The following is a 17,318-nucleotide window of genomic DNA, read 5'->3' on the forward strand; positions in this document are numbered from 1 at the left end:
CAATGTAGCAGAGCTGAGGTAATTACTTCCGGCCAACTGACAGCAAAAACTTGAAGCTCTCAGTCCTATAGTTCAAAGGAACTGAATTCTGCCAAGAACCATGAGTGGGGAAGTGGATCTTTCTCCAATCAAAGCTCCAGATAAGAACTCAGTCCTGACCATCATCCTCATTACAGTATTATGAGACACTCAGCAGAAGATCCAACTAAGCCATGCCCAGATTCCTAATCCACATAAATTGTGAGAAAAGTGTACTGTTTTAAGCTGCCAAGTTTGTAGTAACAGTGTTACAGAGCAAAACATAACTAACACACCTTGCCTTCCGACTACTGTAGTTTCCATAAGCCTAAAGTCCTTAAGACAAGTGATCAGTGACGAATGAAGCAACCTTTACCCTAATACATGGTTGCCACTCCTGGCAGTCCCAAATAAGCTTGGTGCTACTTTAGAATCAGTATTTTCTCAAAGTATGATCCACAGCCTACCTACATCAGAATGCTTAGGCACACTTGTTTAAAAAAGAGATTCCTGGTCCCATTCTGACCTCAAATGTTGTGACAGTAGGCGCAGGAACCTACCTTTCTAACAAGCACTGTAATTCTTACACAAATAAAGTTTGAGAACCATGTAATTAGATAGTTCTGAACTTTCTTCTAGCAATACAAAACGAACCAGAACAAAACCCCCAAAGTCTGGGCATCTCACAATACATCTCTTTAGTAAAACTCTCCCCCCATTAAAAATATATATCCTAACATATGTGTATGTCTGAATATATAACCTAACTCATAAGCTTGCCAGGCCCCTTCCACTTTCAAATGACTATGCACATAAGTATGAAACATAATTATTATGATATTCCCTTTCCCTTTATTACCTATTCTGATTTGAACTCTTGTAATCAGTATGGGCATCCTCGTTTCCAGTCACAGCATTATTTCTGTTCTTCTTAGAACCACTTCGAAACAATTTAATCGCAGTTTTCAACTCTTCTTCATCCACAACAAACACATCTTTATAGAGAATTTCGTACAATACAGCTGAAGAAAAAATGGCCGAAATTCCAATTGTCAAAATAAGATTTATATTAACTATGTGCAAATAGTCATAATCCTGCATGCAAATAGGTACCAACAAGGTTTTAAAGGGGCTATTCATGGTAGGTCCAAGTGAAAACAAGTCATCTGAAATCACACCCAAAATTTATAAAGCCTTCACATACCCTGACAAACAGCTGCACTTGACTGAAATTGTTTTGAGTACACAGAATCATAGTGACCACTACTTGAATAGCAGAGTAGAATCTAAAGAAAAACACACAGAACAATTACGTGAATGTTACACATCTTAAAACCATGAAATTATTAAGATGATAATTAACTTGAAATTGAGTCAGTAGTCAGTAACTGATAACTATTTGAATTTCTTTTTTTAAAAGTGATTTTTAAAATCTAAATATAAGGAAATGCAACCTGTACCTCATAAAGATTTTCTTGGCAGTGACTTTTAAATGCCAAGATTAAAATTACTACTAAGGTTACACTGTGAGCCTTAATCACATTAATATGCCAAACAAGTCCTGATTTACAAATTTGCTAAAAAAAAAAAAAAAAAAAAAGGAACACTTAGAAATTGAGTTATTGAACATAACAGAAAGCCTAACAGATGCCAAAAGACCCAGCTAACTTCTAAGAATGACTGGAAAAATTAGGTCAAATACCCAAATACTCCAAACTCAGACTAAGGGAGGAAAGGGATTTTATTCAATTATTTAAAAAGTTATCCATTTTGAAAATCTTGTTGATTCTGGGGAGCCGAGCGCGCAGCACAAGCGTCATGCCAAACAGCGGCCCGCTCGCCTTCTCCTGGGCGTCGGCCGCCGCAGCCTCCCAGAACCTCCTAGTGCCCTCGTATGCCAGGCCCGCGGCGCCGGGATCCGGGGTTCACAACATGTCAGCCTCAGCCCCTGCTGCGGAGGGAGAGGGAACCCCCACCCAGCCCGCATACGAGAAAGAACCCGAAATGCCCGGTCCCAGAGAGGAGAGCGAGGAGGAAGAGGACAAGGACGACAACCAGGAGGAGGAGTCTCATCGTGGAAGGCAAGAGGGAAAAGAAGAAAGTAGAGAGGTTGACAATGCAAGTCTCTTCCTTACAGAGAGAGCCATTTACAATTGCACAAGGAAAGAGGCAGAAACTTTGTGAAATTGAGAGGATACATTTTTTTTCTATGTAAGAAGAAAACCGATGAAGTTAGAAATCTACACAAACTGCTTTACAACAGGCCAGGCACTGTGTCCTCATTAAAGAAGAATGTGGGTCAGTTCAGTGGCTTTCCGTTTGAAAAAGGAAGTGTCCAATATAAAAAGAAGGAAGAAATGTTGAAAAAATTTAGAAATGCCATGCTAAAGAACATCTGTGAGGTTCTTGATTTGGAGAGATCAGGTATACATAGTGAACTAGTGAAGAGGATCTTGAATTTCTCAATGCATCCAAAGCCTTCTGGCAAACCATAGCCAAAATCTAAAAAAACTTCTAGCAAAGGCAGTAAAAAGGAACAGAACAGTTCTGGAATGGCAAAGAAGGCTAAGCGAACCAAATGTCCTGAAATTCTGTCAGCTGAATCTAATAGTGATGAAGATGAAAAGAAGAACAAGGAAGAGTCTTCAGATGATGAAGATAAAGAAAGTGAAGAGGAGCCACCAAAAAAGACAGCCAAAAGAGAAAAACCTAAACAGAAAGCTACTTCTAAAAGTAAAAAATCTGTGAAAAGTGCCAATGTTAAGAAAGCAGATAGCAGCACCACCAAGAAGAATCAAAACAGTTCCAAAAAAGAGAGTGAGTCTGAGGATAGTTCAGATGATGAACCTTTAATGAAAAAGTTGAAGATACCCCCTACAGATGAAGAATTAAAGGAAACAATAAAGAAATTACTGGCCAGTGCTAACTTGGAAGAAGTCACAATGAAACAGATTTGCAAAAAGGTCTATGAAAATTATCCTACTTATGATTTAACTGAAAGAATATTTCATAAAAACTGTAAAAGAGCTAATTTCTTGAGATAGAGGACAGAGAAGATGACTCGTTCCCACAGATTTGAAGATTTGATTTATACCATTATACCAGCAAAGAGAATGTATTTCCTTTTCTAAATCCTTGTTAAGCAACGTTAGAACTTACTGCTGACCTTTTTATGTTGAGTGTTATGTGAATTTGAGTTTGCTATTTTAAATTGCATTTCTATGCCATTTTTAGTTTAAAATCTTACATGGCATTAATTGTTCCTTGCTTTTATAGTTGTATTTTGTACATTCTGGGTTTCTTTATATAAGGTCATAGATTCTTGAACTCTTGTGGTTTTTAGTGCACTTAATATTAGCTTGCTTAAGGCATACTTTTAATCAAGTAGAACAAAACCTATTATGACTGGGATTTATACACACAGAGATTGCAGTATTTAGTATATGAAATATTTTGAATACACATCTCTGTCAGTGTGAAAATTCAGCGGCAGTGTGTCCATCATATTAAAAATATACAAGCTACAGTTATCCAGATGACTGAATTGGAACTTTTCTCCTGCATGTGTATATATGTCAGATTGTCAGCATGACAAAAGTGACAGATGTTATTTTTGTATTTTTAAAAAACAATTTGTTGTATACAAAGTTTTTAAATTTCTTTTGTGCAGACCACTTTTTAAACTCACATAAGTAGGTATCTTTACAGTTGTAGACTATGGAATGTCAGTGTTCAGCCAGACAGTATAACGGAGCAGTGAAAGTCAATTCAGTGATGGAACATGAAGGAACAGTTATCCTGCTTTGTCTCGAAAGTGTCATCAATTTGTAATTTTAGTATCAACTCTGTAAAAGTGTCTGTAAGTACGTTTTATATTAAGGACAGACCAAAAATCAACATATCAAAGCTTCAAAAACTTTGGGAAGGGGTGGGATTAAGTACAAGCACATTTGGCTTATAGTGAATGAACCGATTTTTATTAACTGCTTTTACCCATATAAAATGCTGATATTTACCGGAAACCTAGCCACCTTCATGATTACGATTAAAGTACCAGATTATAATGCCAGAATATAATGTGCAAGCAATCGTGGATATCTCTGACAAAGTGTGTCTCAAAAATAATATACTTTTACATTAAAGAAATTTAATGTTTCTCTGGAGTTGGGGCTCTGGCTTTTAAAGTTTCGCTAATCAGTGTTGATTCTAGATGATCAACATAATGGACCACTCCTGAATGAGACTAATTTTGTCTTTCAAATTTACTGTCTTAAATCAGTTTATTAAATCTGAATTTTAAAACATGCTGCTTATGATAGAATGACCCATTTGATGTACCAATTAAGGGTTGAAAAATATCTTTGCATCATGGAACAGAAATATATATGTTGAATGTTAATAGGTATTTTCACAGGTTTGACTTGTTTGATAGTTACTCAGACACTAGGGAAAGGTAAATAGACATGAACAAAATAAGCAACTAAATGAGACCTAATAATTGGTCTTCAATTTTAAATATTTAATTTGTTCTTATAAACCTTGTCAATAAAATTAATCTAAATAAAAAAAAAGTTATCCATTTAACTGAATAGCAATATATCAATACACTATATAGCACCAATACTGCTAGAGAGACTTCCTCAATGAATTAAGGCACATCTCAGGCTACAAAAATGACAGTTTAATGTCTGAGCTGATTCCTTGAATCCCTAGAGTTTTTTTTTCCCAAAACAATTCAAAGGCCATGCTTATTAAGCAAAATTTTGTCAGTCAAAATGTTGCATGTGATGAAATTTGTTTACATAACTGTTCCAAAACCTTTCTGAATTTTTGTTAAAAAAATCTGTCTTTGCCAGGTGGGGTGGTGTGTGCCTATAGTCTCAGCTACTACGGCAGGAGGGTCACTTGAGCCCAGGGGTTTGAAGCTGTAGTGTGCTATGATCTCACCTGTGAATAGCTACTGCACTCTAGCCTAGGCCACATAGTGAGATCCCCATCTCTTAAAAAAAAAAATCTGTCTTATATAAGGGATATAATCCCTAGTGATTAAGGTTCTTCCATTTTGAAGGTATCAGCAACCTGAGTTACTCAAAATGATTCTGCAATCTGTAGAAAGATGTTGCCACCAAGCCTCCTTGGCAGAAAAAATAATTATCCTAAGCATTCTTTTTTTCTATCTTCCTACTCTTCCCTGAGCTAACTTCTCCCAAGAATCCAGTTATTTGATCCCAGGTCTATTATTCTTCACTCGTCTTTTTGGAAATCACAATTCTATTTCAGTAATAATCCATTTCAAAGTACCGAAGTCAAGTATCAAGCTAAAGTAACTCACAGTAAAGTTTAAGTTATAAGTTTCTCCTACCACAAGAGGTATTTGCATTTAAGAGTTTATTAACCCATAAGAACAGTGAGCAGATTGTGAGCAGAGAAACCCTTTGTACTTTGGGCTACAAGAACTGGGAACTCTAAGAAGTATTAATAACTAGAGGCAGCTGTTAAGGAATAAAGGCATTCAGTTAACCAGACTGATGAACAAGTAGTTCTTATAGAAAGAAGACAGACAACTATATAATTTCTCTATTAAAGTAGCAAGAATTTCCATTTTGACTGGAAGAGGCAAAACAAGGCATGATGGCTTTTATGTTTCTCATGGTATCCCAACATGAAATAGTAATTCATACATACTTGTGGGTGGCTTGTTTGGGAGTGGGCAGATGGGATGTAATTAATGGCAATAAACTAGTGAAAAAATGGGGTAGATCTATATTACTAAGAAGGATATTTAAAAAGAACAAGTAACAATGTTAAATATGAGCCCATTTACATTTATAAGACAAACACAAAGAAAATGATACAGAAAGATACTCACCAATACTTAATAGTTTGTTACTTTGAAGTGCATGAGAACCAATACTTGTTACTTCGAAGTGCATAAGATTGAAGAGGATGAGTGGGGACTTTCTTACTCTACGTTTCCAGACTTAATTTTATTTTGTTTTTAATATAAGTATGTACTTCTATCTAGATAGAGCAAATGAGCTGAGTGAAGATGGCTCGATTTCAGCTGAATACACTTAAGAAACTGAAGATAACTATGTAGAATGCAGAATTAAGTCAACACAGAAGGTGAAAGATACTGAAGTGAATATTAGACATTTCTATGAAAGTTTGTTCTAAAATATTTTTAGAAGGTTCGTTAATAATGTTCACGCCTATAATAAAGTCATTTTTATTTATTTATTTTTGAGATGGAGTCTTGCTCTGTCGCCCAGGCTGGAGTGTAGTGGCGAAATCTCGGCTCACTACAACCTCCGCCTCCTGGGCTCAAGCGATTCTTCTACCTCAGCCTCCCGAGTAGCTGGAATTACAGGCATGCACCACCACACCCAGCTAATTTGGGTATTTTTAGTAGACACGGGGTTTCACCATATTGGCCAGGCTGGTCTCAAACTCCTGATCTCAAGTGATCCATCTGCCTCGACCTCCCAAAGTGCTGGGATTACAGGCATGAGCCACCACACCCGGCCTCATTTTTAAAAACTTGGTCCTGATGCCAATCTTAGGAGCTTGAACTGAGATAAAGCAACAAAGTTTTAGGGAAAGCAAAGCATCACAGAATAAAAGCACCTGGCTTTTCAATATAAACACACCCCCTCACTCTATAAATTCCCAAATCAGACATATATATGCACTATCCTGTACATGCAAATACCCAAGTGCTGGTAAGCATTAGCTCTGTATACATGTATGGACATTTGTAGGTTGTACACACTCAAAAGGTCTGACATTTTTGTATTCTCATGGTTCCCAATGGGTAATGTTCCCCCTAAATTAGCTAAATAATCTCTCTGTAAGACACACACGACATTTAAAATGGAACTGTATAACTGTAGGAACTAAGTGGTGGGTACATGAATGTTTACTACATGAGTCTTCAAACTTCTCTCTGTATGAAAAATTTCAGAATACAATGTTGGGGAAAAACTGAACTGGAAGTTTAAAGATCCCTGGTAAAGATCCAAATTTTATCTCAAGCAATGCTATGTACAACTGCTTAGATACAAAAGCTAACACTCCTCTTCCTCAAACAATTCAGATTATGTCACACCTTTGCCTAAAAACTTTCCATTAGTGTTTCGGGTTCAAGTGTGCTGGTGTCTGAAATTTACTTTAAAATACATCAAAAAAGAAAGATGGGGCCGGGCGCGGTGGCTCAAGCCTGTAATCCCAGCACTTTGGGAGGCCGAAACGGGCGGATCACGAGGTCAGGAGATCGAGACCATCCTGGCTAACACGGTGAAACCCCGTCTCTACTAAAAAATACAAAAAACTAGCCGGGCGAGGTGGCGGGTGCCTGTAGTCCCAGCTACTCGGGAGGCTGAGGCAGGAGAATGGCGTGAACCCGGGAGGCGGAGCTTGCAGTGAGCTGAGATCCGGCCACTGCACTTCAGCCCGGGCGACAGAGCGAGACTCCGTCTCAATAAAAAAAAATAAAAAAAAAAAAAAAAAAAAAAAAAAGAAAGATGGACAGATGAATGGCTCGAGGAATAGATATGTTATAAGAACACTAAGATGTTAACAGCAGATTCTAGGTGGTGGGTAAGTATATGGATGCTTACTGTAAAATTCTGTTAACTTTTCTGTATGTTTGAACATCATAATAAAATGTTGGGGAAAAGTTTCAAATGACTATTCTGTACAATGAAAAGACAAATTATTTGGCATGGCTTGTTCTACCTCTTACAATGTAACTGTAGCCTATCTTTCCAGCATCACCCTCCTCACATCCAACTACTTAAGTCCCAAAGGGTCTCTTGCTTCTATGCCTCTGTATATAGTGTTTCCTCTGAATACACTGCTCTTCATATTTGATGGACTCTTCTATACTCCACTTAAATGTCACTACCACCATGAAGCTTTCTAAACTCCCTCAAGCAGAAAGAAGGGGTTTTTCCTTTGTGCTTTTAGCACAGTTTTTATTATAAAACTTACCACTTTGCTGTAATTAACCCTTTGCAGTTCTGTCTTCATCGCCCCTTAAGCTCTTGGAGGGCAAGGATTTCACTGTATTCATTTTGGTGTCCCCAAAGCTCAGAAAAGAGATAATTAATGTACCTCATTCATACTTATCTTCTAAGTTATCTCCTACTCAGTCTTCTCTATTCCTAATGCTACTTCTCCTTAGTTCAGATATTCCCCCTCAATTACCATAACAGCATCCTAACAGTTCTCCTGGTCTCTAGTCTTGTCTTGCCATCATTAAAATTTTGTCTAAATTGTGTTCCATGTTGTGAAATAAGACATATAAAACTCAAACATTATGTAGTCTATATTTCACTAATAAAATAATCAGGATAAAGGCTTTTCTTTTATAAACTTTTTGGAGGAGAAACTGTATGCTGAAAAACAATTTATCTGCTGAGTATTCTCAACTAACAATCAAGTACTTTACCAGGCAGTAGTAGACACTGTCACTTCCCTCAAGAAACTTTCAGATAATGAAAGAAATACATATGAAGACAAACACAATATAATAAATACTGCAATTAGTTGGGAACTGCTAGGGGAGAACAAAGTGAGAAAATGACTCCAGGCGAATTGGGAAAGTTTCAAATACAAAGACACAAAGTATGAAAGGCAGAATACCTGGAAGCATGGCATAATAAGGATGGAAGAAAATAAAGCTGCTTTGGAACCTTTCAGGATGCTGAATGCCTAGCTTCAAAGTTTGAACCTTATCCTTTTTAGTCATTGAGAAGCCAATTAGGGTTTGGGGTGGTTTTTTTCCTACCACAGAGAAATGACAATCAGATCTGTTTAGAGGGCTAACAACACTGAGATTAACTGACTAGAGAGGAAAATGCTAGTAACAGAGAAACCTGTCATTCAGACTATGCTTTTCATTAATTAAGTTAAAAAAAATGATTTAATATCCAGGCAAGCCAGAAGCATCATTCAACTTCTTTTATATAAGTCAACATTCACTCATCTTCTTACCTTGTCTTCATAGCCATTATCTGTGACATAAGTTGGAGGTTTTCCAGGAAAGCGATAAAGAATGAAATCCCGACTACATGAGGAAAACAAAGGTTAAGTGGGAAGACATAATTTGGCATATGTAAGAGATAGTTATAGGAACAACTATTTCTGCTTTTAAATTGCCTATCTTATTCATACAAAGTAATATAAATATCCGGTTTAATATTTGGCTTTAAAATAATCCAAAAGGGCTAAATGATGTTAATTCAAAGTAGACAGCTAACTGCCCCTAAAATCCTATGGATTTTTTTTTAATGTATCTTAATTTGGGAGAAGAAGGGGTAAAGACAACGAATTATTAGTTGTATGTATGGCTGTGAGGGTGGTGGGGGTGGTGCTCTCCTTTATTTTTTTGGCAAAAGGCTAGAAAATAGGCATTTCAGCTTTTGCAGACTATATGGTTTATTCAACTTTGCTTTGGTAGCATGAAAGCAGCACAGATAATGCGTAAGTGAATGAGCATGACTGTGTTCCAACAAAGCTTTATAGACACTGAAATCTGAATTTTATATAATTTTTCCATCCCATGAAACATTCTTCTTTTGACTTTTCAACCATTTAAAATATTTTAACACTCTCTCTTAGCTTTCTTCATTCGAGATATCAACACATCAAATCTCAAATTTCCCCAGTCCCGAAGAGACCATTGAGATCTTATACACACATGCATGCAAATACCCACTCTCAAAGAAAAGAGGATATAACTTACTTATAAATTAGAGAAAGAGCTCTTATTTCCAGCTGGCCAGCACTTTCCTAAACAAAAATAGTGTATAGAGTTTTAAAAATACATTCTGTAGCTAGGAGGTAGTTTTTTCAAGTTCAACAAATTTTTAGCTGCTTAGCACTGTTTTAGATGAAGAATTTGTAGAACACACTATAACCTGTTTTAAGGCTTGGAATACTGTGATAGCTACTTATTAACATAAACTTATCCTGAAAAAAGGATCTAAAGCCCTACTTAGCTATTAAGTAATAAGGACAGTTAATAGGAGAGATTTTAAAAACACAATAAAGATGGAACTAGTATAATAAAAAGGCAGTAGGGATTTAGTAAATGTGTTTTTTAAGTCCAGAACCATGGAATTAACTTTATCACATAAAAATTATTTCTAAATAAAGTATGAATTTATGAATTTTACTCCCACAAAAAAGCAAGAAAACTACAAATCAGGGGAATTGTTTAATAACAAAATAATGACCTCTTGGTAAAATTCATTACCACCCTCCTCCCCCATTAAAGTGAAAAGGCTTAAGCTTCTCCTGTTTCCAAGTAGTGTATACTCTTTTGCTAGTCTATGGTTGATGGGATTCTTAACACACAATTATCAATATTCGACATAAACCAATATGTCAATTTTCAGCCTCTAAACTTATGTAAGAACTATTGGATTCAACACAGCTGGCTACTAAATAAAATAGTTGGGGTCTGGCTAAAGTAATACAGCTGAATGAATAAATTTACATTACTATTCCAAGTAACTCTGAAAAGATAAAACCCCCATATTTCATCTTACCTTGGGATCTCCCAACCGTTCCAGGTATTTCTCAAAAGATCCCTCCACATACTTCAAAAATAAAACAAACTCGACTTAACCAAATACACAGCATTACTGAAATCTGATTATATTCTACAATATTATCCTGCAATGGGTTTTTTGCTCAGCTCAACAATTATGGTAGTAAGTTTCTACTTTGCACAGCACCTCAAGATTTGCACATACACAAAAGTCATGAGTGGAGAAAAGCTGGAGTATAAAAGTATCTTAGGAATTGGTCCTGGCATATCCACATACCAGTGCATTTCATCAAATGGTATGCTTTTGAGTTACATTTGAAACGCCAATTTAAGTAATGACAATTTTCAAAAATCAAGCAAGACCAGTATTTCTAAGGATTTCAAATTTGACAAGACATGCATTTACAAAATTAAACTGAGGAACTTTAAAGAGAATTTCATTAGTTTCTAAAAAGACCATGGAACAAGGGATCTTTTTAGGGGTGATGGAAACATTCTATATCTCGACTGTAGTGGTAGTTCCATGATTGCATATTATCTCCAAAACTAAAAACGGTAAACTTAAAATGATAAGTTTTATTGTATGTAAAATATGCCTCAATAAAAATGAAATTAAACCCAGGATTGTAATAGATTTATTTCTAGTTCCATGGATACATATCACTAGACTTTTAAAAAATCATTTAAATTTTCCTTTTAAAAAGTTTTGAGATATAAATGACATACAGGCCGGGTGCAGTGGCTCAAGCCTGCAATTCCAGCACTTTGGGAGGTCAAAGTGGGCAGATCATGAGGTCAGGAGATCGAGACCATCCTGGATAATATGGTGAAACCCCATCTCTACTAAAAATACAAAAAAAATTAGCCGGGCATGGTGGTGGGCACCTGTAGTCCCAGCTACTTGGGAGGCTGAGGCAGGAGAATGGCATGAACCCAGGAGGCAGAGCTTACAGTGAGCCAAAATCATGCCACGGCACTCCACCCTGGGTGACAGAGCAAGACTCCGTCTCAAATAAATAAATAAATGACAGACAATAAACTGCCCAACTTAAATAGTACAGATTTTGACTTATGTATACACCTATGAAATCATCATCACAATTGAGATAGTGAATATATCACTTCCATAAGTATCCTTGTGCCCCTCTATAACTCATATATAACCACTGATCTGCTTTCTGTCGCTATAGATTGGCTTGTATTTTTTCTAGAGTTTTATATAAGGGAAATCAAACAGTATAAACTTTGCAGGGGATCTGGTTTCTATCACTCAGTATTGAATTGAGATTCATTTATGTAGTTTTAAAATTTTACACACATCTTTGTTATTCAAAATGTTGTCCACAAACCAATAGCAAACATTACTTCAGAGTTTGTTAAAAATGCAGAAATCTCCACTGAGCGCAGTGGCTCACACTTGTAGTCTCAGCACTTTGGGAGGCCAAGACGGGCAGATCAGTTGAGCCCAGGAGTCTGAGACCAGTCTGGACAACATGGCAAAAACCCCACCGCTACTAAAAACACAAAAAACTTAGCCCAGTGAGGTGGTGTGTGCCTGTAGTCCCAAGTTACTTTGGAGGCTGAGGTGGGAGGATTGCTTCAGCCTGGCAGAGGATGCAGCAAGCCGTGATCCTGCCACTGCACTCCAGCCTGGGCAACAGAGTAAGACCCTGTCTCAAGGTAAGAAAAAAAAGAAATCTCGGGCCACAACTCAGACCTACTGAATCAAAACCTGTAGTTTAACAAGATCTCCAGGTGATTTGTATGCACAGAAACACTTGAGCTGCACTGCTTTACACTGTGGTCTTGCATTTGAAGTAATGTCACGAATAATCCTTTCTCCAGGTGTAGAGAAGACTACAATCAACTTCAAGGTAACAAGCTTTTAAGTCAAGAAGTCTTCACATAGTTTTAAAATTCACTGAAACCAGTTGAGAAAATTAAGAGTAAAACTCGAACAGCAGAAAAATACCCACAATAAATAGAAGAAACAAACAGCATTGGAAGGGCCAGAAGTGTTTAAAAAAAAAACAACACACACACACACACAAAAGGAAGCCTCCAATTTCATTAACAAGAATTCAAATACATGAAGGTATACAAATGTCTTCTGTAAGTTGTTTTACCTAAAGTTAATCATTAGTGGCAGAGCTCTAATTACACAATTTGTCACATGGAAAGGCTAGATACTTAGACTCATTTGTTCCCTTACAACTAAGTTTTACAAGATTCCTCAAATTGACTGGCTGAAGATTATTGTCCACAGGATTAAGCAAGAAAATAGAGGGGGTTCCCATTTGTACATATTTTAAAATACGCATTTCAAAACATTAACAGAGCCAAACCTTTCATGAACTATTATTAATTGTTCAATAAAACTGTATGGATAATATAAAACAGCAATCAAAATGTAACTTTTTAGGGTCTGGAGTTCTTGGTGTAGGACGAGGTAAGTAGTGGGAAAATGTAGATTATTCTTGATTTTTAATTAACCTTGATTTTTAAACAACCTAATTCTAGCAGAGGGTCCAGAAGCACGTTAGCTACTGGGAAGGGAGCCAGTTGGGAATTAAATATTTGCTATTGAGGAGACTACATGATATAGTTTAATTTTGGTAGGTGCTCACAATTACTTTCCCACCTGCTACATATTCTACCAGCTCTCCCCTGGGTATGTATTCTACTTACAGACTCAAAAGTTTGTTGATTTTCCCTCATATATGAGACACAAGCCTTCCTGATTTCCAAATGATGGACCTGGCTGCAAAACAACTAAAAAGAAGAGAAAGACCAGCCTACTGTCAGTAGTCATTTAAAATAGGCACTTCTAAATCAAGACTATGAACTGGACACTTAAGCCGTCCTTATTCAGAACATATGTAGGAAATTGGGAAATTAAATTGTCTTACTCTAAGTTTTTCTTAATATCATCTTCAACGAAATTGGGGTAGGATGACTGTCATGCCCCATCCCCTTTTCTACTCCTTATGTGCACAGCCTATAATTTTTTTCTTAGGTATTAGAGGAAGCAGGGGATGCTTACAAAGGATCAAGATATATTTCAAAGTTGTCTTTAGCCTCATCTTACCCCTCCTACATTACAAACTAGCATTTAAAAAACAGAAAAGATAGCAAAGGTACAGCAATATAGACTATTAAGCAAAGGCATGCACCAAGCTAAGAAGAGCAAGCAGCTTCTCTCTAGGACCTGATAGGCCTGATGTTCTCACTAGAAAGCAGGGGAATTTTTTTGTTTCTTTTGGCAAACTACAGGACCACCCATGTCTCAAACTCTGAAAACTCAGTACAGGGAAGATATGTTTTCCTTTTACCTGCTCCGAAATAGCCCGAAAGAGGCAAGAGGCATCCTTGGCAGTCAGCTTTCGAAACAGCCCTAAGCTGCCTAAATATTCATCCATTGATGCCTCATTCAAAGACTTCTGGCTGCAGTAGTTTTTCCATCCTTTATGCATTTTGTACAGGGTGGGGGTGAGAGGGAGAGGGAAAAAAGTGTGGCAAGAGGGAAAAAGCAGGGTGCAGGTAGGATGGGTAGCAGTAACAAGGGCTTGCTTATGCAGGTATCCGGAAAGCAGCCCAAAGTCTAGGCCTGAGAAGGCAGTTGAAGTCAGCGCTGCAGAATCTTGGCACTTCCCAGGAGCAGAAGCAATGGACTTGGCTTGCCCAGGACAAGTCAGGACCCTGTGAAAAGAAGAGGAAGAGCCAATCCTCCTAGGAATAGGGAACTCAGACTGAGGAGGAGACGCGGGAGGGAGGGAGAAAGTGCTTAGAGTTACCTCCTTGGGAAAGAGTGGGATTAACCCAATCAGACCAAGGTTGAGAAAAGTATGCATAAGCAGCTGAGCTTTGGGACTAGAAGGAAACTGACTTTGCAGCTTAACTCAGGGCAACTGCTGCAGGAGGCTGAAAAGGGACTACATAAGGCTCAGGTGTGTAGGTTGCAGCGTGGTCAACATTACATTGCTTTAAGATATCTAGCTGAATATTCAACTAGTCTCTCCCCCAAATTCCCTGCTCCTTTCATAGTTTCAGGGAAACATGGAGGGAGGGAATCATCATGAACCTAGTTAACCTGTGAGCATTTGTATTAATATCTTTTTAATACACACAAAAAAGGAGAAGGAACTTCCCTTTATCTATAGTGGCAGAGGGCACAGTTCAAGCTAAGTATCAAAGCTATTACCTGGATATTCCAGATATAGGGTTGAAGTAATATTCTAATTCTAGATAATAATCTCTGCCAGGATCACAGAAACTAAATCTTATTGGCCATGCTAGGGAAACCTTATACAATTCTTGACTAATGCCTCCAAAGTATCACATGGCACCAATAAAAAAGAAAAATGCAAAAAAAAATGTGTTTCTTTAAAAATGGAAATAAAAATTTAAATGGAAGCAGCATGAAAATATCCATAAACTTTCTAATAGACTACATTTGAAATGGTATGGTACAGTATGAGATGAGCTAGACAATGAGAGATGTGTTTCAATGTTTTACTAACATACTTTTCCAGAAACATAACTCTGGATTCTGAGAAAAACCAAAGAAAATAGTAAGTGCCAAAGGCAGGCCCAATTGCTTATATTATTTGTTCCTATTATCTATGCTATCTAGCGTCTTTTATTTTTATTTAAACGCAAAAATCCAATTCCTTTCTTACATTTTTTAAGTATTAAAAAAAAGGTCAAAAGTTGGCTTTAAAGAAGGCACAACATTTAGCTGTTTTCAAAATTGTTTTTTCCTTTTTTTCTTTTCTTTTCTTTTTTTTTTTTTTTTTTTTTTTTGTATCTGTGGATCCAGTAGTAATCATGACTGCTCCCTCTAGGAAAAGGAGCAATATTTTATAATTTAGGATTGAAATAATGTTTGACATGGTAAAAAAAAAGTATAAATCTTGACTTCCTTAGCATGCCAATTTGAAATTACCTTAATTTCTTTTTTTTTTTTTTTTTTTTAAATGGTCTCACTCTGTCACCCAGGCTGAAGTGCAAGTGCAGTGGTGTGAATACAGCTGACTGCAGCCTCAACCTCCTGGGCTCAAACAATCCTCCTACCTCAGCCTCCCAAGTAGCTAAGACCACAGGTGCATACCACCACACCCAGCTAATTTTTGTATTTTCTGTAGAGTTGGGGTCTTGCCACATTGCCCAGCTGGTCTCAAACTCCTGGGTTAAAGCTATCCTCCCACCTCAGCTTCACAATGCGCTGGAATTACAGCCATGAGCCACCGTGTCCAGCCACTAATTTCTTTTGTAAAGATACTGTAACCCTGGAGAAGTGATGCCTTTTGCAAAAGTTCTGAAACACTGAGAAGAGAGATTGCCATCTTTCGTTAAGGTCACTAATTCACTGAGAAAAATTAATTAAGGGTTATAATTTGGCCAGGTGTGATGGCTCACACCTGTGATCCCAGCCCTTTGGGAGGGCGAGGAGGGAAGATCACAAGGTCAGGAGATCGAGACTATCCTGGCTAACATGGTGAAACCCCATCTCTACTAAAAATACAAAAAATTAGTTGGGCGTGGTGGGCGCCTATAGTCCCAGCTACTCGGGAGGCTGAGGCAGGAGAATGGCGTGAGCCGAGATCGCGCCACTGCACTCCAGCCTGGGCAACAGAGCGAGACTCCATCTCAAAAAAAAGGATAATTTAAAAGTTAATTTGTTTCCAGCATACTGTACTTGTAGAGAAAAACACAAATGCTTCACATCTGCTTTTTAAACTAAAAATAAGTATGATATATAAAACAATGCAATCTAAATGCTTCATTTTGAGGAAGGGAATGGGAGAAGGGAAAATCAGGAGAGGAAGGGAGAGAATCAGAAAAGTAATAGAAAACTGAAAAAAGAAAAACACAAGTAGGGACAGGAAGACAAAAGGAGACAGAGCAAAAGAAAAAACACACAGGGAAGCACACAGAAGTAGATCCACATAAATATGGTCCATCGATTTTTGTTAAAGGTGCAAAATCAGTTCAGTAGAAAAAAGATAGCATTTTCATCAAGTGGTGCCAGAACAATTTGACCATCCACATGCAAAAAAAAGGATCCTCAACCTATATCTCACATTTTGTACTATAATTAACTCTAAGTGGCATAAATGTAAAATAAAACTTCAAAATTTTTAAAAATAAAATATAGGAGAAAATGTTTAAGATCCTGAGTTAGGTAGTGAGTTCTCAGATACATAACAGGGAAAAAAATTAACTCAATTTTATCAAAATTTAAAACTTTTGCTCTGCAAATGACATTGTTAGGAGAATGAAAACACAAGCCAAGACTGGGAGAAAATATTTTTACATCACATATCTAACCAGAAAAGCTTTGTACTAAAATATGTAAAGAACTCTGAAAAGTCAACAATAAAAAAATCCAATTTCTTAAATAGACAAAAGATTTGAATACACATTTCACCAAAGATACAAGAATGGCTAATGAGCACATAAAAAAATATTCAAAATCATTAATCGTTAGGAAAATGGAAATTAGAATCACAGTAAGACATCATTACATACCCACCAGGATAGCTATAATAAATAATACAAACAATAACTAGCATTAACAAGGATTGGAGAAACTGGTCCTAAGAAGATGGAAGCAAAAACTGTATGATTCCAAAAGGAATATGATTCCATTTATAAGAAATATGCCAAAAGGGTAAATCTAGAGACAGAAAGCAGATGAAGTAGTTGCCCAGGGCTGGAGTGAAAATAGGCACTGACTACA

The 17,318-nt window shown here is 37.0% G+C and overlaps 1 protein-coding gene and 1 pseudogene across 7 annotated transcripts in view; one reads left to right on the forward strand and one right to left on the reverse strand.

Annotated features, from left to right (window-relative positions):
* Positions 1-17,318, reverse strand: part of ALG13 (ALG13 UDP-N-acetylglucosaminyltransferase subunit) — an 82,081-nt gene that overhangs the window by 42,049 nt on the left and 22,714 nt on the right. For 4 of the 6 annotated variants that reach the window (XM_023203028.2, XM_023203029.1, XM_023203030.1 and 1 more), the window contains 6 exons: positions 13,265-13,348; positions 10,575-10,625; positions 9,767-9,813; positions 9,016-9,088; positions 1,223-1,304; positions 878-1,040 (listed from right to left, as the gene is read on the reverse strand). In XM_023203028.2, coding sequence (XP_023058796.1) covers positions 878-1,040; positions 1,223-1,304; positions 9,016-9,088; positions 9,767-9,813; positions 10,575-10,625; positions 13,265-13,294 — 446 coding nt within the window. In that variant the 5' untranslated portion in view covers positions 13,295-13,348. Of the gene's footprint in view, positions 1-877; positions 1,041-1,222; positions 1,305-9,015; positions 9,089-9,766; positions 9,814-10,574; positions 10,626-13,264; positions 13,349-13,908; positions 15,323-17,318 lie in introns of those variants that run through there. The other 2 variants (XM_023203037.2, XM_023203027.1) reach the window with 2 other exon arrangements.
* On the forward strand, positions 1,951-4,580 carry LOC111536639 (annotated as a pseudogene). Its single transcript, XR_002729789.1, has one exon. The product of XR_002729789.1 is annotated as a protein DEK pseudogene (transcript).

This window comes from Piliocolobus tephrosceles, chromosome 12, assembly GCF_002776525.5.
Source record: "Piliocolobus tephrosceles isolate RC106 chromosome 12, ASM277652v3, whole genome shotgun sequence".
NCBI classification, from domain to species: Eukaryota; Metazoa; Chordata; class Mammalia; order Primates; family Cercopithecidae; genus Piliocolobus; species Piliocolobus tephrosceles.